The sequence below is a fragment of the Epinephelus moara genome, chromosome 16, assembly GCF_006386435.1.
Source record: "Epinephelus moara isolate mb chromosome 16, YSFRI_EMoa_1.0, whole genome shotgun sequence".
NCBI lineage: Eukaryota > Metazoa > Chordata > Actinopteri > Perciformes > Serranidae > Epinephelus > Epinephelus moara.
Window position 1 is genome coordinate 45,027,360 of NC_065521.1, and position 24,894 is coordinate 45,052,253.

A 24,894-nucleotide genomic window follows, 5' to 3' on the forward strand; every position below is an offset into this window, starting at 1 on the left:
AAATTGTTGTAGTACAGTATGTCCAAAAACGGTCCTCGTAGAGTATATCGAAAAATTACCACATTATAGTATGTTGAAATTGTTGTAGTACAGTATTTCAAAAAAATTATCATAGTATCGGAAGTCCAAATCATCGTAGTATAGTATGTCGGAAAATTATCATAGCATACTATGTCGAAAATTGTCAAAGTATAGTATGTCAAAAAAATTTCCTTGTATATTATGTCAAAAAATTGTCACAGTATAGTATGTCGAAATTGTTGTAGTAAAGTATGTCGAAAAACACTGTACTAGTATAGTATGTTGATAAATTGTCATAGTATAGAATGTCGAAATTGTCGTACTAATGTATGTCGAAAAATTATCATAGTATAGTATGTCAAAAAATTATTACAGTATATTATATTGAAATGTTGTAGTATAGTTTGTCGAAAAACACTGTCATAGTATAGCATGATGAAAAACTGTCATAGCATAGTATGTCGAAAAAGTGTCACAGTATAGTATGTCGAAATTGTTGCAGTAAAGTATGTCGAAATACACTGTCCTAGTATACTATGTTGAAATTGTCGCAGTATTGTATGTCAAAAAATTGTCATTGTATATCATTTCAAAAATATGTCATGGTATTGCATGTTGAAAAATTGTCATAGTATAGTATGTCGAAAAATTGTCATAGCATAGTATATCGAAAAATTGCCCTCGTATAGTATGTCTAAAAATTATCACAGTATAGTATGTCCAAATTGTTGTAATATAGTATGTCGAAAAATTGTCATTGCATAGCATGTCAGAAATATGTCATAGTATAGCATGTCGGAAAATTGTCATAGTATAGTATGTCAAAAATTGTCATAGTATAGTACGTAGAATAATTGTCATAGTACAGTATGTCGAAAAATTGTCATAGTATACTGTCAAAAAAATTGTCCTAAAATTGTCATAACATGTCAAATCAACTGTTGTACTGTATATACAGTATAGTATATTGAAAAATTGTCATAGTATACTGTCAAAAAAATTGTCCTAAAATTGTCATGACATGTCAAATCAACTGTTGTACTGTATATACAGTATAGTATATATCGAAAAATTATCACAGTATAGTATGTCGAAATCTTTGTAGTATGGTATGTCGAAAAACACTGTCCTAGTATAGTATGTCGAAAATTGTCGAGGTATACTATGTCAAAAAAATTGCCCTCGTATAATATGTCGAAAAATTATCACAGTATAGTATGTCGAAATTGTTGCAGTATAATCTGTCGAAAAATGGTCATATTGTAGTATGTCAAAAAATTGTCATAGTATAGTATGTCAAAAAATTGCCCTCATATAGTATGTCGAAAAATTATCACAGTATAGTTTGTCGAAATGGTTGCAGTATAGTCTGTCAAAAAATTGTCATATTGTAGTATGTCAAAAAACACTGTCCTAGTATAGTATGTCAAGAATTGTCATAGTATAGCATGTTGAAAAATTGTCATAGTATAGTATCATAGTATAGCATGTTGAAAAATTGTCATAGTATAGTATGTCGAAAAATTGTCATAGCATAGTATGTCGAAATTGTTGTAGTAAAGTATGTCGAAATACAGTGTCCTGGTATACTATGTTGAAATTGTCGCAGTATTGTATGTCAAAAAATTGTCATTGTATAGCATTTCAAAAATATGTCATGGTATTGCATGTTGAAAAATTGTCATAGCATAGTATGTCGAAAAATTGCCCTCGTATAGTATGTTGAAAAATTATCACAGTATAGTATGTCCAAATTGTTGTAATATAGTATGTCAAAAAATTGTCATAGTATAGCATGTTGAAAGATTGTCATAGTATAGCATGTTCAAAAATTATCACAGTATAGTATGTCAAAATTGTTGCAGTACAGTATGTCGAAAAACACTGTCCTTGCAAAGCTTGTCGAAAATTGTCATAGTATGTCGAAAAATTATCATACTATAATATGTTGAAATTGTCATAGTATAGTATGTCGAACAATTATTACAGTATAGTATATTGAAATTGTTGTAGTATAGTTTGTCGAAAAACACCGTGCTAGTATAGTATGACGAAAATTGTCTTAGTATAGTATGTCAAATTGTTGTAGTATAGTATGTCGAAAAACACTGTCCTAGTATAGTATGTCTAAAGACTGTCTAGCATAGTATGTTGAAAAATTGTCACAGTATAGTATGTCGAAATTGTTGTAGTACAGTATGTCCAAAAACTGTCCTCGTAGAGTATATCGAAAAATTTCCACATTATAGTATGTTGAATTTGTTGTAGTACAGTATGTCAAAAAAATTATCATAGTATTGGAAGTCCAAATTGTCGTAGTATAGTATGTCGGAAAATTATCATAGCATACTGTGTCGAAAATTGTCATAGTATAGTATGTCGAAAAACTGTCATAGTATAGTATGTCGAAAAAATTGTCATAAAATTGTCATAACATGTCAAATCAAGTGCTGTACTGTATATACAGTATAGTATATTGAAACATTATCACAGTATAGTATGTCGAAAAATTGTCATATTGTAGCATGTCGAAAAATTGTCATAGTATAGTATGTCAAAAAATTGCCCTCGTATAATATGTCGAAAAATTATCACAGTATAGTATGTCGTAATTGTTGCAGTATAGTCTGTCAAAAAATTGTCATATTGTAGTATGTCAAAAAACACTGTCCTAGTATAGTATGTCGAAAATTGTCATAGTATAGCATGTTGAAAAATTGTCATAGTATAGTATGTTGAAAATTTGTCACAGTATAGTATGTCAAAATTGTTGTAGTACAGTATGTCGAAAAACACTGTCCTCGTAAAGCTTGTCGAAAATTGTTATAGTATGTTGAAAAATTATCATAATATAGTATGTCGAAAATTGTCATAGTATAGCATGTTGAAAAATTGTCATAGTATAGTATATCAAAAATTGTCATACTATAGCATGTCAAAAAATTGTCATATTGTAGTATGTTGAAAAATTGTCATAGTATAGTATGTCGAAAAATTGTCATATTGTAGTATGTCGAAAAATTGTCATAGTATAGTATGTCGAAAAATTGTCACAGTATACTGTCAAAAAGATGGTCATAAAATTGTCATAACATGTCAGATCAACTGTTGTACTGTATATACAGTATAGTATATCGAAAAATTATCACAGTATAGTATGTCGAAATCTTTGTAGTATGGTATGTCGAAAAACACTGTCCTAGTATAGTATGTCAAAAATTATCATAGTATAGCATGTTGAAAAATTGTCATAGCATAGTATAGTATGTTGAAAATTTGTCACAGTATAGTATGTCAAAATTGTTGTAGTACAGTATGTCCAAAAACTGTCCTCGTAGAGTATATCGAAAAATTACCACATTATAGCATGTTGAAATTGTTGTAGTACAGTATGTCAAAAAAATTATCATAGTATCGGAAGTCCAAATTGTCGTAGTATAGTATATCGGAAAATTATCATAGCATACTATGTCGAAAATTGTCATAGTATAGTATGTCAAAAAAATTTCTTTGTATAGTATGTGAAAAAATTATCACAGTATAGTATGTCGAAATTGTTGTAGTAAAGTATGTCGAAAAACACTGTCCTAGTATAGCATGTTGATAAATTGTCATAGTATAGAATGTCGAAATTGTCGTACTCATGTATGTCGAAAAATTATCACAGTATAGTATGTCAAAAAATTATTACAGTATAGTATATTGAAATGTTGTAGTATAGTTTGTCGAAAAACACTGTCACAGTATAGTATGATGAAAAACTGTCATAGCATAGTATGTCGAAAAAGTGTCACAGTATAGTATGTCGAAATTGTTGCAGTAAAGTATGTCGAAATACACTGTCCTAGTATACTATGTTGAAATTGTCGCAGTATTGTATGTCAAAAAATTGTCATTGTATATCATTTCAAAAATATGTCATGGTATTGCATGTTGAAAAATTGTCATAGTATAGTATGTCGAAAAATTGTCATAGCATAGTATATCGAAAAATTGCCCTCGTATAGTATGTCTAAAAATTATCACAGTATAGTATGTCCAAATTGTTGTAATAGTGTCGAAAAATTGTCATTGCATAGCATGTCAAAAATATGTCATAGTATAGTATGTCGAAAATTGTCATAGTATAGTACGTAGAAAAATTGTCATAGTATACTGTCAAAAAAATTGTTCTAAAATTGTCATAACATGTCAAACCAACTGTTGTACTGTATATACAGTATAGTATATCGAAAAATTGTCATAGTATACTGTCAAAAAAATTGTCCTAAAATTGTCATAACATGTCAAATCAACTGTTGTACTGTATATACAGTATAGTATATCGAAAAATTATCACAGTATAGTATGTCGAAATCTTTGTAGTATGGTATGTCGAAAAACACTGTCCTCGTAAAGCTTGTCGAAAATTGTCATAGTATGTCGGAAAATTATCATAGTATAGTATGTCTAAAATTGTCATAGTATAGCATGTTGAAAAATTGTCATAGTATAGTATGTCGAAAATTGTCATAGTATAGCATGTCGAAAAATTGTCATAGTATAGTATGTCAAAAAATTGCCCCCGTATAGTATGTCGAAAAATTATCACAGTATCGTATGTCGAAATTGTTGCAGTATAGTCTGTCAAAAAATTGGCATATTGTAGTATGTCGAAAAATTGGCATAGTATAGTATGTCGAAAAATTGTCCTTGTATAGTATGTCAAAAAATTATCACAGTATAGTATTTCGAAATTGTTGTCGTAAAGTATGTCGAAAAACAGTCCTAGTATAGTATGTTGATAAATTGTCATAGTATAGAATGTCGAAATTGTCGTACTGATGTATGTCGAAAAATTATCATAGTATAGTATGTCAAAAAATTATTACAGTATATTATATTGAAATGTTGTAGTATAGTTTGTCGAAAAACACTGTCATAGTATAGCATGATGAAAAACTGTCATAGCATAGTATGTCGAAAAAGTGTCACAGTATAGTATGTCGAAATTGTTGCAGTAAAGTATGTCGAAATACACTGTCCTAGTATACTATGTTGAAATTGTCGCAGTATTGTATGTCAAAAAATTGTCATTGTATATCATTTCAAAAATATGTCATGGTATTGCATGTTGAAAAATTGTCATAGTATAGCATGTCGAAAAATTGTCATAGCATAGTATATCGAAAAATTGCCCTCGTATAGTATGTCTAAAAATTATCACAGTATAGTATGTCCAAATTGTTGTAATAGTGTCGAAAAATTGTCATTGCATAGCATGTCAAAAATATGTCATAGTATAGTATGTCGAAAATTGTCATAGTATAGTACGTAGAAAAATTGTCATAGTATACTGTCAAAAAAATTGTTCTAAAATTGTCATAACATGTCAAACCAACTGTTGTACTGTATATACAGTATAGTATATCGAAAAATTGTCATAGTATACTGTCAAAAAAATTGTCCTAAAATTGTCATAACATGTCAAATCAACTGTTGTACTGTATATACAGTATAGTATATCGAAAAATTATCACAGTATAGTATGTCGAAATCTTTGTAGTATGGTATGTCGAAAAACACTGTCCTCGTAAAGCTTGTCGAAAATTGTCATAGTATCTGTCCTCGTAAAGCTTGTCGAAAATTGTCATAGTATGTCGGAAAATTATCATAGTATAGTATGTCTAAAATTGTCATAGTATAGCATGTTGAAAAATTGTCATAGTATAGTATGTCGAAAATTGTCATAGTATAGCATGTCGAAAAATTGTCATAGTATAGTATGTCAAAAAATTGCCCCCGTATAGTATGTCGAAAAATTATCACAGTATCGTATGTCGAAATTGTTGCAGTATAGTCTGTCAAAAAATTGGCATATTGTAGTATGTCGAAAAATTGGCATAGTATAGTATGTCGAAAAATTGTCCTTGTATAGTATGTCAAAAAATTATCACAGTATAGTATTTCGAAATTGTTGTCGTAAAGTATGTCGAAAAACAGTCCTAGTATAGTATGTTGATAAATTGTCATAGTATAGAATGTCGAAATTGTCGTACTGATGTATGTCGAAAAATTATCATAGTATAGTATATCAAAAAATTATTACAGTATAGTATATTGAAATGTAGCATAGTTTGTCGAAAAAACACTGTCATAGTATAGTATGATGAAAAATTGTCATAGCACAGTATGATGAAAAATTGTCATAGCATAGTATGTCGAAATTGTTGTAGTAAAGTATGTCGAAATACAGTGTCCTGGTATACTATGTTGAAATTGTCGCAGTATTGTATGTCAAAAATTTTTCATTTTATAGCATTTCAAAAATATGTCACAGTATTGCATGTTGAAAAATTGTCATAGTATAGCATGTTGAAAAAATGTTATAGTATAGTATGTTGAAAATTTGTCACAGTATAGTATGTCAAAATTGTTGCAGTACAGTATGTCGAAAAACACTGTCCTTGCAAAGCTTGTCGAAAATTGTCATAGTATGTCGAAAAATTATTATAGTATAGTATGTCGAAAATTGTCATAGTATAGCATGTTGAAAGATTGTCATAGTATAGTATGTTGAAACTGTCATAGTATAGTATGTCGAACAATTATTACAGTATAGTATATTGAAATTGTAGTATAGTTTGTCGAAAAACACCGTGCTAGTATAGTATGACGAAAATTGTCTTAGTATAGTATGTCAAATTGTTGTATGTTGAAAAATTGTCAAAGTACAGTATGTTGAAATTGTCGTATTGTATGTCGAAAAACACTGTCCTAGTTTAGTATGTCTAAAGACTGTCTAGTATAGTATGTTGAAAAATTATCACAGTATAGTATGTCGAAATTGTTGTAGTATAGTATGTCGAAAAATTGTCATAGTATGTTGAAAATGTCGCAATATAGTATGTAAAAATTGTCATAAAAATGTCATAACATGTTCAAACAACTGTCATAGTCCAGTATGTCGAAAAAAAACTGTCATAGTATGGAATGTCAAAAAAAAAAATCATAAAATTGTCATAGTATAATATGTTGAAATTGTTGCAGTACAGAAAATCATAAATTCATAAAATTGTCATAACATGTTAAAACAACTGTCCTAGTGTAGTAGGTTGAAAAATTGTCATAGTATAGTGTGTTGATGAATTGTCATAACATGTAATATATGTCAAAAAATTGTCGTACTACAGAATGTCAAAAAAAAAAAATCATAAAATTGTCATAGCATAGCATGTCAAAAATTGTAAAAGTATAGAATGTCAAAGAATTGCCCTAGTATGTAAAAAAACCTGTTCTGGTATAGTATGTCAAAAAATTGGACAAATACACACATTGAAACAAGGTACAGATTTGATACCTCAGAAAATGGTGTTAAATACTTTTTAAGGGTCAATAGGGAAAGAAAAAAAGAAAAAACTTTTTTATTTATTATTTATTTATTTATTTTTTATTGGGTGGGGTCACAGTAGCAGCACAACACAGGACCACATTCAGGATCTTACATCATCGATATTCACAGCAAATCTTCAAAATAAATTAAACAGAAAAATAATTGTTTCACATTGAGGATATTTCAGTGCACATCAGTTGTGGAAAGCTTGCCTTTACAAATAAATAGTGTTCAAAAACTTACAACAGTTACTTAAGCTCATGTTTGGATGAGACGAACATAAAGGTTATTCACAAACAACTGGAAATGTCTGACTTTTAATGCTGTATATTCATGCTCCTTTCAAACACCAGCTTATCTGAATTGTCCATTTGTTCTTTGATCAAGAATAATGGACTGAGCTATATGTTATGAATATCATTTATCATCCATACAGAAAATATGATCCCTTCATTTAACTTATCTATTCACTGACACAATTGCAAACACACACACATACACAAATTAGTTTCACCAATAAATAGCATTTCTAAATTCATTTTTTGTAAGTTATTTCTGTCCCTTTATGTACAGTTATGTCCCTTTAATGGGGGTCATTTATCCAGTTTCTGTCATGTATTAGCATTATGTTCAAAAAACCTATAAAGGCGATTTAACAGCACTCTAACCATCTGGATTTTTTTTTTTTTTTTTTAAAGACCTTCTTTCTTTCCATTGTTTTGTTTATACATTAATGTTTGTCAGTGTGAGCAATTTACAGCTCCCATCTTTTTTTGGATTAGGACACAACTTGAAAAAAGTGAAGTTCAAAATCTTTTCAGATGAATATTTTAAGTTAGAAGAGACTCTGAGGATTCTGGAAATGCCTTCATAACAGGTTAAAGTGTTGTTAAACTACCTTCTGGGTGACGGCTGCTTCCCACTGTGACTACAATGTAATGCTGATACATGAGAAACACAAACTGGAGCTACCTGAAAACTCAATTCTTCAGTCTCAGGATTCTCATGAAGTATAAACTGACACATATGCAGTGATGACTAAACCCTTATTCTGACAACACCACTAATCAGTCTGTATAATGCCCAACTACAGATGAACAGGAGCGGGATGTAAAGGGTGAGGGTGGAAGCATTACAGTAAGAGAAGCGTTTGAGGAGGAGAAAGGCGGAAAATGGATGAGTGAAGCCGGGTGTGTTACTCTGTTTGGGGCACGGAGATAGCTGGGCCCTTGGGGTCATCGAAGCGGTCCATGGTGCGGAGCTGCATGATCATGTGCAGGCCGTAGGTGAGCACCAGGACCATGAGAAGACTGGTCATCAGCCCCATCCAGATACCAGGAGAGAAGAAGCCTGCACAGTCACTGGCGTACGAGAACTCGCTGCCGGTCAGGTTAAAGCCCTGGATCTGTGGAGGGAAAGGTAAAAAACATTATGTCTGTTTACAGCTGCAGATACTTCTTTGTCTACAAGCCTCAAATATCCATTTAAATCTCTTTACTTTTACAATCTGAAAAAAACTGCTCAACATTTTAGACCAGAGTTACGAAGAGAAGATCGATACCGGTCCTGTCTGTACTGTAACTGTGGAGTAGGTATGTCACAACAGTGTTTTCCACAGACTTAAAATCTATGTGTGGTGGTAGCTGACGATGCAGGGTCATTATTTTTGTTTGTTATTTTACTCCTTTTTATCATCCTGTGTCTGCTCTCTAAATTCAGACGTTTTTGCAGGTCTGTGAACGCAGCACAGGCAGAACTCTTCACGAGCTCTGTAATTCCTCAGCAGCAGTTTGTTGTGTTTGTGCCACTGCTTGATCAGAGCTGATCAGATGGTATCTGATAGGGTTGTTTAGTAAAATATATCATAAAATTGTCATAGTGTAATATCGATTTTTTAAAAAAAAAAAATTGTCATAGTATTGTAGGCCGCCACAAAAAACAGTGTGTGGGAAATCCCTTCACAACCATGGCAAAAAAGCAAAATGAAAACAATTAATCTCACATACTTTAACATTCACTCCAATTAAAAATATTTCAATTAAATTCAATAAAATAGGTTATTGTGACATCCTTACTGTGGAGTTTGAGGTGGGAGTCCATTAGCCTAGCTTAGCATAATGACTGAAAGTAATAGCTAGCCCGGCCCTCTCACCTCAAGTTCAAAAATACACTGACCAACCCAACAGCACGTCTAAAGCTCCCAAAATGTTGAGCTAAAAAACAAAAATTTAGAACATTCATGGTGGAGCAGAGTTTTTCAAACAGTGAGGGGCTGGAGAGTTTTTCATTCTGAACAGACATGATACACATATTTTTAAATTCAGGGTGACGCACGCTTTCAGAGGATATCCTCATGTCTATAAAAGCCCATAAATCTGTTTAGAAGTTACAGACAAAAAGGAGGCTCCTCATAACTGCAGAACTGGCCTGAGAATCTTTGCTTTTTCAAGTTTTCTCCAGTGTCAGAGTAACAAAGTGATTATCGCCTGTACAAAGACAGGTACACTGCAAACTGGAACCACTAAAAACTGATTTGGAGTACTTTTAATTAGGGATGTAGCATTTCAAATTTTAATTATCATTAAAACTGTGTTTGGTTACCGCAAAAAGAAAAAAAAAAGTCTCAGCAAAGGGGGTAACACTTCAAATTTGATGAGCCATCTCCGTGACCACCACCCACGACTATACAGCAAGTGTACCTGTGCCTTTTTCACACTACACGACTTTTCTGCCCGTTCTGAAAGTCACTATGTCACATTACACTATTATGGAGTCATAAAATCGTGCCGTGAGTTGGCCGCCAGACACACTACACGCTGGTACACACCAATTATCTCCGGTCATCTTTCACAACATGTGTGATGTCATCAGGTTATTCTTGTCCTATTTTTATTACTTTTACTATTATTTGAGTCACTGTGTCTGTTCATGTTCCAGCTGACATGTTGTTGGAGTAACGTAAAAAGCGCCAGCAGATGGCAGGAGCTACATTTGAAACATTCAAGCTACTGAATCCTCCACAGCAAGTTCCTACAAATGTTTCACAATAAAAGCCTGTTTAGAAAATGGAGAGATTCTCTCAGCCGAGGTTATAAGGGGCTTTTAATTTGAAACAAATTCAGGAAGTGTTGAGTTTGAAATGACGGCGCGATGCATTAACTATCAAGGCAACGGGAGTGGATAAAAAGTAAATATATAAAAACACAGAGGGATTAATAAATAATGGTCCATTTATAATGTAGTCTGTGGTCTCTGCAGTTGTGGTGAATAAAAGCCACTATTTGTTAATGTTATTACTTTATGTCTGTCTCCATTATGAAGAAATAACATTGTTTGCTAGCTTGATGCTAATGGCAGTACTCAGCGGGTTGACAAAGTGCCTCTGCTGTTTCACACCATCATTTCCCTTTTACTCTGTGTGATAGCATCCCTAGAGGAAATATTAAAAATGCCGGGGTGTTGTTGTCATACAGTTGTCTATGAGGACAGCTAACTCTGTGTTTCTATTGGTCAAAGTGACGGCTGTCATGGGAGTAATAGTGAACGACAAAAAGAAAAGCAAACATGCTAGACTTTCTGTTAGACAGGAAGTACATTGTGCTCTTTATTTTATTTTATTTTTGAAATCAATCACTTGGTTAAATGATTTCAGTGTGTGTATAAGTACTTTTTGAACATTTTGAGCACATTTCAACAATACCGCAATAATAATGATAACCATGATATGAAATTTTCATACCGTTACATCTCTACTTTAAATGGTGCCAAACAAATACAACAGTTAAGTCACTGAGTGGGGGGCACAGTATCATACTGTGAACACACCTGCAGCAGAAAATACAATTATTTTTAAAAAAATAAAATAAATCACTTTCTCACCTGAAAGTCTTCAAAAGAGACCCTCCACTGATTGGCTGGATCTTTAGAGGTGCGTGGGACGAGCAGGGGCCAACGGAAGCTGGTGACAGACTCACAGCGGTACGAGTACTCAGCAGGGGCATATATGTTTCTGCTGCCGTTAAATGTGGCTTTGGTGCCGTCGTACTCCAGCTCCACAGCGTCCAGTGTGAACCAGCGGCGTGCAGATACCTTGTAGTGACGCTGGCTCATAGCAAAGCTGGTTACAAACACAGAGTTCAGAGGGTTAGTGGAGGTTACACTGATCCATGTTTATTAGCATTAATGATTGATTCTGTTAAAAGCTTAAATCAAATCCAGGAGATTAAATACAGAATTATATGTAACAGAATGTATGTTGTGTGGACTCACATCAGTTTGAAGCTGCTGTGGCCGAGGACATTCTCATAATTAAGAACCAACCTGCAGAGGACCAAAAATGAAATAAGAACATTTCTGTGGATTTCATACAAAGACAAATTCAAGACTTTTAAGACCTTTTCAGAAATCCACTCTGATGTATAATGAGACTGATTTTGGTGTTAACATAAATGTTAGTTGTATAGTGTTACAAGTCTTAGACTTGACAATAAATTATATCAAACATCCCATCATTTGTTTGCATTTGCTGTCTGAAGGCAGCTTGAGGCCAATGTATACATATACATGCAGACAGGTGACAATTAAAAGGTAAAATCTGAATAGAGTGCAGAATCATAACGAGTGCTAGAGATGATACACTGTCTCATGGTGGTGCATTGATGTGAACAGGCAGGTTTGTACAACATTGCAGAATGGACCGTTGACAATACTTTAACGTTTCAACTCGTCTCATTGTGAATCTTTGGTCTGAACTTTTGCTTTAGAGCTGCAGACGACAGACGCTTACTGAACCTCTGCAAACAGCTCACCTCCAACAGGTAAACTTCTTTTACCTGCCCTGCTGTGTGATGGAAAAAGACACGCAGCAAAATAACATCGGACTTTAGCCGTGGATAAGCCCGCTGCTTTTAAACGTCATCACTCAAGACAAGCCATTATCAGTTCCAGACACACCTTCATGGGCCAAACCAAACTAAACCATGACTGTCGAAAGGGGTATTTGTATTTAGGAAGCCCAATATCACAAATCACAATTTGCGTCAGAAGGTTTTACAACATGCGACATCCCTCTGTTCTTGGACAGATAAGAAAATATATTATGTTTTATAGGTACACTGAACTACCTTGATTTGGTTTTGTCGCAGCTTGAGCCATGGAGTTTTGGGCTGACCCCCTCCCCAAAGGTAGATGGGGTCAGGTCATGTTCTTCCCAGCGACCACTCCGAAGGATGTGCACTGAAAGGCTTTTTGCCCACAGGAGGATGCAGGTTTCTTCTTCTTGCTGTAGAGAAAGAGAGAAAACAAGAAGCAGAGGGGAGAGATGGGAAGTCAAGGAAAATATGAATGAAAGGATAAATATGGTGTTGTTGCTTTTTTTGTTCCGTATTGTTAACAAATCTCACGACAGGACAAAACTAACAATGTGGTAGTTTGTCTCTCAACGCTTTGATGCACTCTGAACAGCCCACTGGTTCCTACTGGAGATGTTAATCTTTAAAAAAAAAAAACACTGTAAACATATCATTTTAAAAAAAGGTTTCTTAATTTCCTCAAACAGCTGATCGCTGTAGTTTTTATTAAACAAACAAATAGGAGGAAATAGTGACTCTCTTGGGGACTATTTCCAGCGGTGGATTTATCCACATCTGATGCTCTACTGAGTTTCTGTGTCAACAGGATGGTGTGTGTGGGATCAAGTCAAAATAAACTACAATGTGTGTGACTTTGTGATGATGAAGAAACATGTCAGTGACACAGTGTGTCTCACTGATGTGTCTGGAGGAAGAAGAGAGACTGTACATACACACACAGTTCTTTTATGGTGAAACAAAAGCAACACTGAGCAGGAAACAAAAGCACCAGACAGATGAAACAGTCATTTCACCTTAAACTCCACTGGACCATAGATCCCAGCCCTCTCCTTGATCCTGCGCTGCCTCTCCCTTTCTCTCTCCCGCTCCCGATATCCACCTCTGGCCTGCAGCAGAGAGCGTCCTCCACCCAGACCTGCTTCCATGGAGAGGGACGCCGCCTCCTGCAAAGAGACAAGACGAAGACAGACAATCAAATCAGGAAACATTAATTAAACTGCTGTGCAGAACAACAGAGACACATTATTAATACATGTGAACACTGGGCATCATTCACCTCAAGTTCTTTCTTAAATTTGTTCTTAAGAAAGATTCAAAGAAAAGTCTCTGTTTGTTTAACCCCAGAATTGTTTGCACCTGTGTTCCTCTCATGAACGGTCGGTGATTGAAGCTGAAAGCACACTGGCACCGCCTTGGTGCATCGTGTGACACGCGTCAAGTGTCACTCCAAGCACACACTGGATGCACTGAGCTGCAGCTCGTCAACAGATGACCACGCAAAGATAAAACTACTTTAACTGACAGATCTGTACTTCCTCCACCTCTGCAATACCTTAACATCATGTGTGGAGAGCCACTAATTAAACTTGATTTCTCACCTGAAGAGTCGATCTCCAGAGCTATGACTCCCCAGGAAGTATCTCTTTTTTTGCCATAGTCTTTATAATGACATGACTGTTGGTGGTTTAGCTCAGTGTATTTCTCAACCTGAATAACAAGTCTCCCCTCATCTATTCTTTGTCAAACATGGGACACAGCAACAGCTACAGAGTCCACGGTGAGGAGAGGAGTCCAGCTGCCAGAGGAGCAAAGAAGAAGAGCTGATACGGGAGCTGGTCTGTACAAGCAGAGAGTGAGTGGGGGAAAAATGCCCTTAATTCCAGGGGCGGTGAGACTGGAATTAGGACAGTGGTGTAAAGTGCCTTGAGGCGGCGCGTCCAGGAGCGTCAACGCACATTTAGCAGCTGCCGGTGTGGTGTTGTACAATAAAAGGGGCGTATCTTTAGGTGCACGTCTAGCCGCCGCCTGTGCGTTTTGGCCTTGAGGCTCATTGACATGAAGACGGACTCACCCTTGATGGCTGCAGGGCTGTGTAAATGGCTGTGTATGGGACAGACTGAGTCTTCATGGTGCTCAACACCTGACCAATCACCTCATCTGGAAAACAACGTATTCATATGTGAGCAGATTATCACATGCCAAATAACTGACTGACTTTAATATAAAACCAACCTATAACTGTGGTTATTTATTTAATGTTTTCTCTTAGCATAGGTAAGAGTTTCTTATAGGTAAAATGTTATAAATGTCATTATCACTAATTTACATGTAGATATATCTAAATTGGTGCATCATTATCATGTTTATAATGCACCTCTTTTTTTGTTGTGAGTTGTACCTTTCTTTAAATATATTTTCTCAAAGGTTCATTTTGCAATTGCACTGTAAATTCATCACATTTAAATAAAACAAAAAAAGTGGTTTAATATTCCTCAGAGGAGTTACACAGACTCACCGTTTCCACTGAGAATCTCTTTGGCAGACATCAGATCAGCTCTGCAACAGTCAGACGAGGCAACAATGAGACAACCACAAAAACACAAGTGAGGAATGTTATAAGCGCAATTCAAATCAAAGGAGTGAGTAAATAAAGTCCACACGTCCCCTGAAGTGGATCTCATGCACAACAAGATATCTGCCTGTCAAGGTGTTCTCGAGTTTCTGCGTTCATCTCTTTTCCTCTTCCTCTCCGTCTGACCACCGTAAACTGCACCACAGCTCCACCTCAGACTGGAGTCATTTCTCTAGGAGAGGAAGGTGATTGTATTCTCACTGCGCTCAGTGATTTTAAGTGTGTATGTTTGGTTAATTTATAGTGCTGGGTGAGTTAAACCTTATGAAGCTTTGGAGCTTTCAAATGCAGCAGCAGCAGCAGCAGCAGCAGCAGCAGCGGTGACATCTGGCGGTTTGTAAAAGTTTCAGCAGCCCTTCCAGACTGGAGCCGAAGCACAACAATACCTCTGTGATGTTAATGGTTTTAATCTTCAATCTGTTCAATACAGGTTTGAGAAGCCTGTGTGTGTGTGTGTGTGTGTGTGTGTGTGTGTGTGTGTGTCAGCAGCGCAACACATGTCACGTGACAAGGACCAACCAATCACAGCTGGCAGATATCTATCCTTCTTCAGTAAATATCAGTCTGTGATAAATATGGTCTGGTCTCTGCACTAATATGATCATTTTAGTGCAGAGCTGTCAGAGCGTCACATCTGTCCTACGGACAATAGACCTACACTCAAACAGTGCCTGGAAGAAGATCAGCTCTGCACTCAGGATTTCTGGTAAGGAAGCTATGATACAGTGCTGGTTATGGTCACCTAGCAACCTCAGACGCAACCTGCCTCAGCGCCCTTTAAAGTTGGCACAGAGTAGGCACATGAGTTGTGCCAAGCACTCAACCTCGTGGTTTTCTGGTAGTTTAAGACGCGGCATGTGTACGACCTCTTTTGGGGGTTACCTAATTTTTTTGATCATTGAGTTCTTCAGTCTCTCTTTTAAACTCTATGCTGACTAATTCTGAATGATGTTTGAGCGCTGCATGGATGGAGACAGTCGGTATTTGTGGCAGCCCATCATTGTATCATCCCAGCAAATAAGCTAAAATTAGCACGTTCACCCAGGTGTCATATTTTCATCATTGCTGATCGAAGCAGATCAGAGCTGGAGAGGATAAATATCTGTGATTACTGCAGAGTCATCTGACCTGTGAGTGAATGCAGATTGTAACTTTTCCCGTTAAATAAAAAAGCCAGATGTTACGGGGTGTTAGTTGGTTTATGTGCAGTAGGGGGGGCTAAAGAGTGCCCTTCACAGGAGTTAATCAAGCTTTAGTATCATCTGCTCAGTAATACACCGATCAGCCAAAACATTAAAAGCACTGACAGGTGAAGTGAATAACATTGGTCGTCGTGTTACAGTGCAAAGTTCTGCTGGGAAACTGGGTCTTGGCATTCATGTGGATGCCCACCCATTCGAACACCGTTGCAGACAAAGTAAACCCCCCTCAAGGCAACAGCACTTATCGATGGCAGTGGCCCCCCCAGCAAGACATTGCACCATGCCACATCACACAAACAGCTCAGGAATGACCCGAGGAACGCAACAAAGAGCTCAAGGTGTTGACCTGGCCTCCAAACACCCCAGATACCAATCTGATCGGACATTTGAGGGACATGCTGGTACCTCAGAGGTACCCCCGATCCATGGTGGGTGCTCCTTGGACCGGACTTGGCTCTGACCTGTTAAGGTATGGACACAGGACCTCTGGGGGGTGTCACTTAGTGTCTGGCACCAGGGCATTAGCTTCAGATCTTTGGAGTCCTGTGGGTTGTGAGGTGGGGTACCAACATGTCCCACAGATGTTTGATCAGATGGGGATTTGGGGAATTTGGATGCCAGGTCGATGCCTTGAGCACTTTCTCAGGTTCCTCGGACCATTCCTGAGCAGTATTCGTGGTGTGGCATGGTGTATTGTCCTGCTGGGGAGTGCCGTTGCCATAATGGGGGGTGCCTGGTCTGCACTGGTGTTTAGGTGGGTGGAGCGTGTCAGGTGGCATTCACACGAATGTCAGAACCCAAGGTTTCCTCACAGAACATTGCATTGTAACAATATGATCAGTGTTGTTCACTTCACCTGTCAGTGGCTTGTTTTGGCTGATCAGTGTAGTTCACCCCAGCAGCCACATTTACCTACTGAAATCAGTATTCAGTTATTACTGTTTCTCTCTGGTCATCAGTGTACATACCCGATGCCGTACGGCAGCCTGAACACCAGCAGGGCGGGTGAGGAGGCGTTGAGTCTCAGCTGACTCAGTGTCTCAGGGTCCATGTACAGAGGGGATGTGTCCAACTGGTCCTGCAGCTGACCAATCACTGCGTTGGAAGCCGGCCAAGACACAGCGGGTAACACCAGAGGGGAGGACGAGGATGTCAAAGCACTCTGCAGCACACCAGAGACCATAACACAAATAAAGTAAGAACACATATCACACTAACAGCAGCAAAATGACCTAAACACAGCGGCGACAACTAATGCTGGTTTTTAGACTACATGGTATCAGCCTGATTACAGCCTGACACAGCCGCTGTATGGCGTTGGCTCGGATCGTGAATGACAATGAGTGTCGTCATTTCAAACTCAACACGTCCTGTATCTTTTTCAAATTAAAAGCCCCTTATCATTTCAGCTGAGAGAATTCCTTCATTCCCTAAAAAGGCTTTTATTGTTAAACAATTGCAGGAACTTGTTGTGGAGGATTCAGTGACTTGCAGAGTTTTCATGCGGTACATCAAATATAGCTCCGCCCATCTACTGACACTTCTGAACCCAGCATAAATAAGCAATGCACCACACACATAAGATAAAGACATACTGAATAAATAATTAAGTAAATACAACAACCAAAACAAGAAACAAATGAGAAGGTTCAGTCGTCACAACCAGGCAGGAGGTCAGAGATTCAGTATGGTGTAGGAGATGTCTCCATGTCTTTTCAAAAGACTTTAAGGAACCCTTGATGGAAAATCTAAGTTTCTCCAGTCTTATGGACAACAAATATCTTTCACCCACTGACTGTGAGTTGGAGGTTGAGCTTGCTTCCATATAAGAAGAATAAGTCACCTTGCCAACAGGGTGGTGAAGGAAAGAAATTGGTGCATGCCTTTTAAAAATTATTGGATTATAGAGGGACTCCAAACAAAACCAAGAGACAGCCGGACATAACAGCAGGGTTATACCCAGTTTTATCTGAGTTAAAAGCTTTCAGGTCAGAATGTATTAAGTTTCGGTCAAGAACAGAGCATGCGAGTGTGACTGGCTGGAGACTGCCAGCACCTACTACATGAGTCTGTTAAATCAGGATAAATCCTAGCAGGCTGTGCATTATTGTAATAGACTCTGTATACAATCTGTTATGGTAAGAGTTCATGCCTTGCACAGATGGAGGAGTGGACTAGTCTTAAAATATGCTGCCACTGATCATCTGGTCAGACAATTCCCAATTCCTGCTCCCAAAAGTCTTTAGGGTTCTTTGGTGGATGTTCAGTGGTGAGAGGAGTGGGGAGTGCCACTAAAGAATCAAAGGGGGTTTCCAGGGGTCAACTAAGAAATTTAGATTCTGTATGAAATGGCTTATTTGGATGAATCGGAGCAAGTGCAACTCAGACAAGTGTAAAAGATAACAGGACTTGAAAGATTACACTGATTTACACAGTAGTCAGTAAAATCATCATCTTACCTCCAGGTTGGGAAAAACACTGTCCTGCTTGTTTCCAAAAGCCCCTCCATACATGGTGAAGTCCTCAATACTCATCTGAGGAGGAGATAAGAAAGGACAAAAAGCAAGTAACAATTATACACAAAGAAAGTAGAAACTCACAGTTACAATGAAAAGTTGAAGTGACAGACAGATAGATAGATAGATAGATAGATAGATAGATAGATAGATAGATAGATAGATATTCATGAATCATATATATTTATATGAAATGTAAGTAAACCTGTGAGTACATTTGCACATTAAAAACCTTGGTACTAAAATAATTCATGAACCCAGTAGAAAACTTGGATTTGCTTGTAGGCACATGTGTATGTTCATGAATGCCAAAAACTCTCAGTAGCTGCCTTGTCAAAATAAATCAAAACCTTAATTTGAAAGGACAGACACAGGAAGTGTCCACACTCAGCAGTCAGACAGGAGACAGGTTACAAACCAATCACAGCCAACAGATATCTTTCCCGTCTTCTGTAAATATTCAGTTTCAATTTTTCAGGGTTTCACACACATTCATTTATTTGTGGCAGCCCACCACGATTAAACATCTGACACCACGTTTTGAGTTTCTATTTTCGGAACTGAATCGGTCATTAGGAGTGCTGTCGGAATATATGTATCATTCGGATACTGCGCCACACACTCTCGCAGTGCAGAGTGCACTCTGGGCACAGACGGAGCAGTGAAAGTGAAACTTAATTGTTCATTGCATTGGGTCTAAAAGTGTGCCTCTGTAGCAGCTGCTCCTTGCCTGGACCGGAGACACGTAATAAATGAGGGATGATTGCCATCCCCCATCCAAGTGTTTCAGTGACTCGGCACAGTGACAGGATTGTGCTTCCTCAAGCTCAATTAGCTATTGATCAGTAGTAACTGTCACCAGCATTGTTTAATCTCAGTGTGCGTCTTCGATAACCTGCTACACAACAGCTTCTCTGCATTTTCCTGTTTCTCTCCTGATGTGTCAGTATGTTTCTTTTCCCCAAAACGGGAACAAGGCCTTGGCAATGCCGCCATGAAGCGTTGCCAGTCTGGTCATTAATGAACATTCACTCAATTCCAAACCATTTCCAGGCCTGGAAAACTGTTTTTCTAATTTCATAACTTTTCCAGGAATTCCATGACCTTGGGAACCCTAAAATAATGTATAAAATCTATGTAAATCCCTGGTGATTCAAAATAAAGCATTAAAAATATATATGTGTATGTGTGTGTGTGTGTGTGTGTGTGTGTGTGTGTGTGTGTACCTTGTCCTGGAGGAACAGCACTACATTTCTTGGGCCCACATTCAGAGCTTTCTCCAGGTAAGAGGCCAGCTGCTGTTGCCCAATGATGTGACCTGCTGTAGGAGGGGACTGACTGGGCAGAGAGATCCTGGAGGAGCGGTGGAACAAGTATTCAGATTATTTACTGAAGTAAAAGCAACCCTATAGCACATGTACAGGACATGTCTCCAATACCTTAAAGGCAAAAGTATCCATTATGCAGCTGCTTAAACCTGTAGAAAACATTTTAACAGTTTGATTTTGGCTGAATTTTAAATGACATGTAGAATGTTGTGATGATGATAAAATATCTGTCAGAAATTTGAGAGTCCAACAATGATTTCTGTTTGTACAGTTTCTGGCTGTGATTAATTGTGTAATTATGGGCATGTTTTCTTTAAACATCTCCGAAATGTCTAAAGACAGATTTTGAAAGAGAGATTTTTAAAGAAAAAAGGTTTTATTTAAAAATAAAAATAAAAATGTGCCTACATTTTTAAAGAAGTATTTGTAAAAATAGATTTTTAACTAAAACATGTTTTCTATAAGAATTGCCTACATTCTTTAAAAAAAAAAAAGAATTTAAACAAAGTTCAATGTTCAATGTTCAAAGTTCAAAGAAATCCTGGAGTTGAAAAAAGCCTCAGTTTTCCACTCTTGATGTGCATGCTGGTTAGTTTGTGCAAATGGTTTATTTTGGGCCAAATTTTAAGTGAGATGAGAATTTAGTGATTTTTTTTCCCCCAACAGTATCTGATCTGACTGGTTTTAACACCAGTAAAAAAAGACATACACACGTCAAGTAAAAAAACACAAACACAACAGAAAAGGACACCTGAACAAAATCTCTGTACAACTGCTGAGTATTCAACACAAGTAATCCACCAGCACCCCAATGAATTTAAAGGTAAATAAATAGATAAAATAAATTAAAAATTAATTAATAAATGAGAGAGGAAAATAAATAAATAAATAAAAATAAGAGACAGAGTCATAAATTACAGGTTGAGGATTAGTGCGACACAATACACTTCAGTTTAAGAACACGTTATATTAATGTACAAATTTTGACAACAATTAACAGGAAAAGAAAAACTTTGACAGATTCAGAAATTGCAGAGGTAAACCTATAGCGTATCCTCGGGTACTTCCACCCTGTGGGCTAAGTTTGTCCTCTCCAGATAACACATGGAGGGACCCTAGATGTCGTGAAAGAGTAATTGATTACCCCTGGTAGCAAATGTAATTCTTTTCTGAGCTGTTGATAGTTCAGAAATCCATTTACCAATACTCAGCCTACAGACTTTCCTCTATGACTAAGCAAAAACTCTTTTAGCCAATAACAGGCCGATTAAATATTGTTTTCTCCTTCTAATGTTGTGATTGGCTGGATACAAACCTTATATAAAAGCTCTGGAGCTAAAGGTATTTGTATGGATAATATGTCCCGGATCTCTCAGAACTTTTTTTTTTGAGTCCACTGCCAAAAACAGTGAAAGAGTGTACCTATTTCACTTCCACTTTTGATACATAAATCAGGTATAACATTTATTTGAGCATTTATGTTTTGCATTTATTGAGCGTTGCTGGGGTTACACTGCAGTAATTTACGACGTGTGTTGACTGCTTGTAATTGTGCTTTAGTACATGCCCTCTCCCAGTCTTAAATTTTGATGTTTTCATGTAGGTCCTCTCTCCAGACTCTCTGGCGCATCTGTCACACAAGACGTGTCCGAGGACCGTCAGAAATTTGAAAATCTAACAATAATTTCTGTTTTCCCAGCTTCTGGCTGTGATAAATGGTTTCATTTCTGCATTTTCTTTACTTTTAAATCAACACTAAAAAATTACTACCTTTTAAATGTGCATGCTTCTCCCCTAACACAAGATTAAAAAAAAAAAAAAACATTAGTCATGGAGCCAGTGCTCCAAAGCCCTGATAAGTAACGAACAGTCCCTTATCAATCTTATCTCACCGTCAATAAACGGCTTGTCTGATAAAAGGTGGCACCTGACAAACATTCGTGAGGATTAAGTTACAGGAAATTCTCATGTTACGCTTCCTTAATTTAATTATTTTAAACTCTTACACAAACCGCTGTTCAGTCTGTAGTCTTTATTCAAATGTTAATAAACCAGCAGTCTTATGAGGGTAATAGCTTCCATCCTGAGAGCATCACCTGACACCCAGCTAACTGTTAGCTTGACGGGAATAACCCGCTAACGTTAGCCGGTTAAACCGCCTTCGTGGGACGAAAGAAAACAAACAAATTGAGCAGGACTCACCCTTCGCTGGTCCACAGAATAAGCGGTACCTGCTCATCGCAATTCCCCGTTTTTAATATGTTTAATACACCGAGAAAAACGGTCAAACACGCAGAGATGCGGCTGAGCTGCAGCGTCCCTACCGTCGCCATCTTTAAAATCTCAAACAGCAGGTGACGTCGACCGAGGTCACGTGACATGTCGTCATGAAGCAGAAGAAGAAGAAGAAGAAGCTCCTGCAGCATTCAGTGTTATTTCACTAGATTTTATAAGAAACCTCATGAACCTGCTGGGTACATTTCATACAAGTATAGATAAATACATTTTAAAAAATCCTCCTGTTTACTTTTTTCTTTTAGATTTTTTTTTAAATATTATTTATCAATATTATGATATAATAATTATAATAATGGTATTAATAATAATAGTTATTATTATTATTGATATTAATATAATTTATTAATTTAAACATTTTTATACATTTAACTAATTATTAATTCAACTTCAATTAGTCTGCAAGAAAAGTATATTGACAATTTATCGTTCAGTTTCAGTCTTTCACCTGTATTTTTGAGTTCTTCTCTCTGTGATGTCTGACTTTTTAATCATTCTGTTCAAAAAAGTTGAATTAAGGACATACATGCATATAAAACAGAAGTTTGGCCCTAAACCATCTGTAACATCCCATTTAGAAACCAAAGATCTTATGTTGCGACCTCTGGACACTGAGATCAGGCGATTCAACACTATTCAGAAGGAAAACAGAATATGTGAGCTGTGTGATTTGGGTGAAGTTTGAAAGTGAGAGAGCTGAGCCAGAAGGCAAAGCTCTCCATTTACTGGTCCATCTATGTCCCAACCAGGGCCGGAGTGGGACTCATTTTCAGCCCTGGAGTTTCATGCCTCAGACTGGCCCACTTTAGATCACGACCTGTTATAACCTTACATGTTAAGTCTACAATAGCACACTGTTCTCTAAAGCCTTGTAATTCAATGTGTTTTTTGTTTTTTTTAAATATTTCCACTTCAGTGCAAGTAAGGGTTGCTTCACAATGTAGATTTATTTCAACATGAGTGCATATCTCCAACATTATTCTTAACAACAGAACATCCTTTTCAACAATATCTGAATCTATATTCTGTTCAAATAAGTAGTACCCACTCTGGACTTGTGGGCTCACGGCTGGTGCTTGGGGCTGGATCTTGCTTCTGAGGGACTACAAGACAAAGTTTCCCAGTTATGTGGCGTTGCATCATACTATTATTTTATATATATATATATATATATATATGTATATATATATAGTATATGTTATATTTTATGTTACAACGCCACACAATTCATTGACTTGATGATTAATTAACTTGAATGGTGGTGGTTGGAGATGTATGCTCCGTGGAGCCATTGTCTCGACCTTGGGTGCCGCAGAGACTTCGGAGTTCTCCGTCCACTCTTCTGATGAGGAGGCGTGTCGGTAGTCGATTCCACAAATCGTTGGAGATGTGCGCGTAGTCAGACCGCCACTGCAGAGCACCGCGGAGCCGGTGGCTCCACCTCACAGGGCGCCAGTGAAGGCGGCCCAGGGATAGCAGTAGCAGCATACGTGATACCCAGTGCCATGACTGAAAACCGGCCCAATAGAAAAAAATAATGGAATACCGGCCCTCGCAGCCCAAACATCAGACCGGCCCACCGGGAATTGTCCTGGTCCTCCTGATTAGCCACTCCGGGCCTGGTCCCAACCTTCACCTACGGTCATGAGCTTAGAATGAGATCCCCGATACAATGGCATGAAATGAGTTTCCTCTGAAGGGGGTCTGGGCTAAGCCTTAGAGATAGGGGGAGGAGCTTGAAGCTATATGTTGACAGGGGTCAGTTGAGGTGGTTTAGGCATCTGATCAGGATCCTCCTGGGCACCTCCTGTTATAGGTGTTTTGGGCACGTCCCACTGGTAGGAGGTCCCGGGGCAGATCCAGAACATGCTGGTGGGATTACATATCTCATCTGGCCTGGGAACGCCTTGGGGTCCTCCAGGAGGAGCTGGAGAGTGTCATCGCAGAGAAGGGCATCTGGGGTGCTTTGCTCATTCTGCTGCCCCCGTGAGCCGGCTTCAGATAAGTGGTTGAAAATGGATGGATGGATGGATGGATGGATGGATGGATGGAAAGTGAGTCCCATTTTCTTTTATATTGTACATATGATGATTTAAGAGTTTATATTCTATGAAATGGCTTGTGTAAACGTTGACATTTTCTGGTGCTCAGATGATCTAAAGCTGGAGTGGTTGTTTAATATCAATGTGTTTAGGTTTGCCAATTTTGTCACCAAAGCCTGGAAGAGAAGGCAAGAAAGCCTGTATAATGAGTATTTCTTTTGATTTTTTTTTTTTTTTTCAGTTTTACACAATAAATGCCTTTGTGAGTGATTCACGTCATCAACTCATGCATTGAGTAACATTACAAGTTAACATTCCACCTTAAAAGTTGCCGGCAGTCGGCCCAGTGAATGAAGTTTTTTTTTGTCAGACTCCAGCTGTTGTGAGAGGCAGCAAAACATCCTTTCATTTTTTAGTTACAGTTTACTAATAAAACTCTCCACAGTATGAACAGTGGTTACATGAGCCTCAAAATGGCAGTAGCTCAGTCAGGACTTGGGTTGGGAACCGGAGGGTCGCCTGTTCAAGTCCCTGTCCGGACCAAAATATGGAGCGTGGACTGGTAGCTGGAGAGGTGCCAGTTCACCTCCTGGGCACTGCCGAGGTGCCCCTGAG

At 37.4% G+C, this 24,894-nt stretch overlaps 1 protein-coding gene across 1 annotated transcript; it reads right to left on the reverse strand.

Annotated features, from left to right (window-relative positions):
• Positions 1–7,420: 7,420 nt before the first annotated feature.
• Positions 7,421–22,297, reverse strand: atp6ap1a (ATPase H+ transporting accessory protein 1a). Its single transcript, XM_050065394.1, has 11 exons — positions 22,145–22,297; positions 19,841–19,967; positions 18,558–18,632; positions 17,067–17,260; positions 14,780–14,820; positions 14,336–14,421; positions 13,278–13,427; positions 12,517–12,674; positions 11,663–11,713; positions 11,273–11,510; positions 7,421–8,798 (listed from the first exon to the last, which is right to left on the reverse strand). Exons 1-11 carry the CDS (start codon positions 22,273–22,275, stop codon positions 8,589–8,591), a joined length of 1,461 nt encoding a protein of 486 aa, XP_049921351.1. The 5' UTR covers positions 22,276–22,297; the 3' UTR covers positions 7,421–8,588.
• Between the last annotated feature and the right edge of the window lie 2,597 nt (positions 22,298–24,894).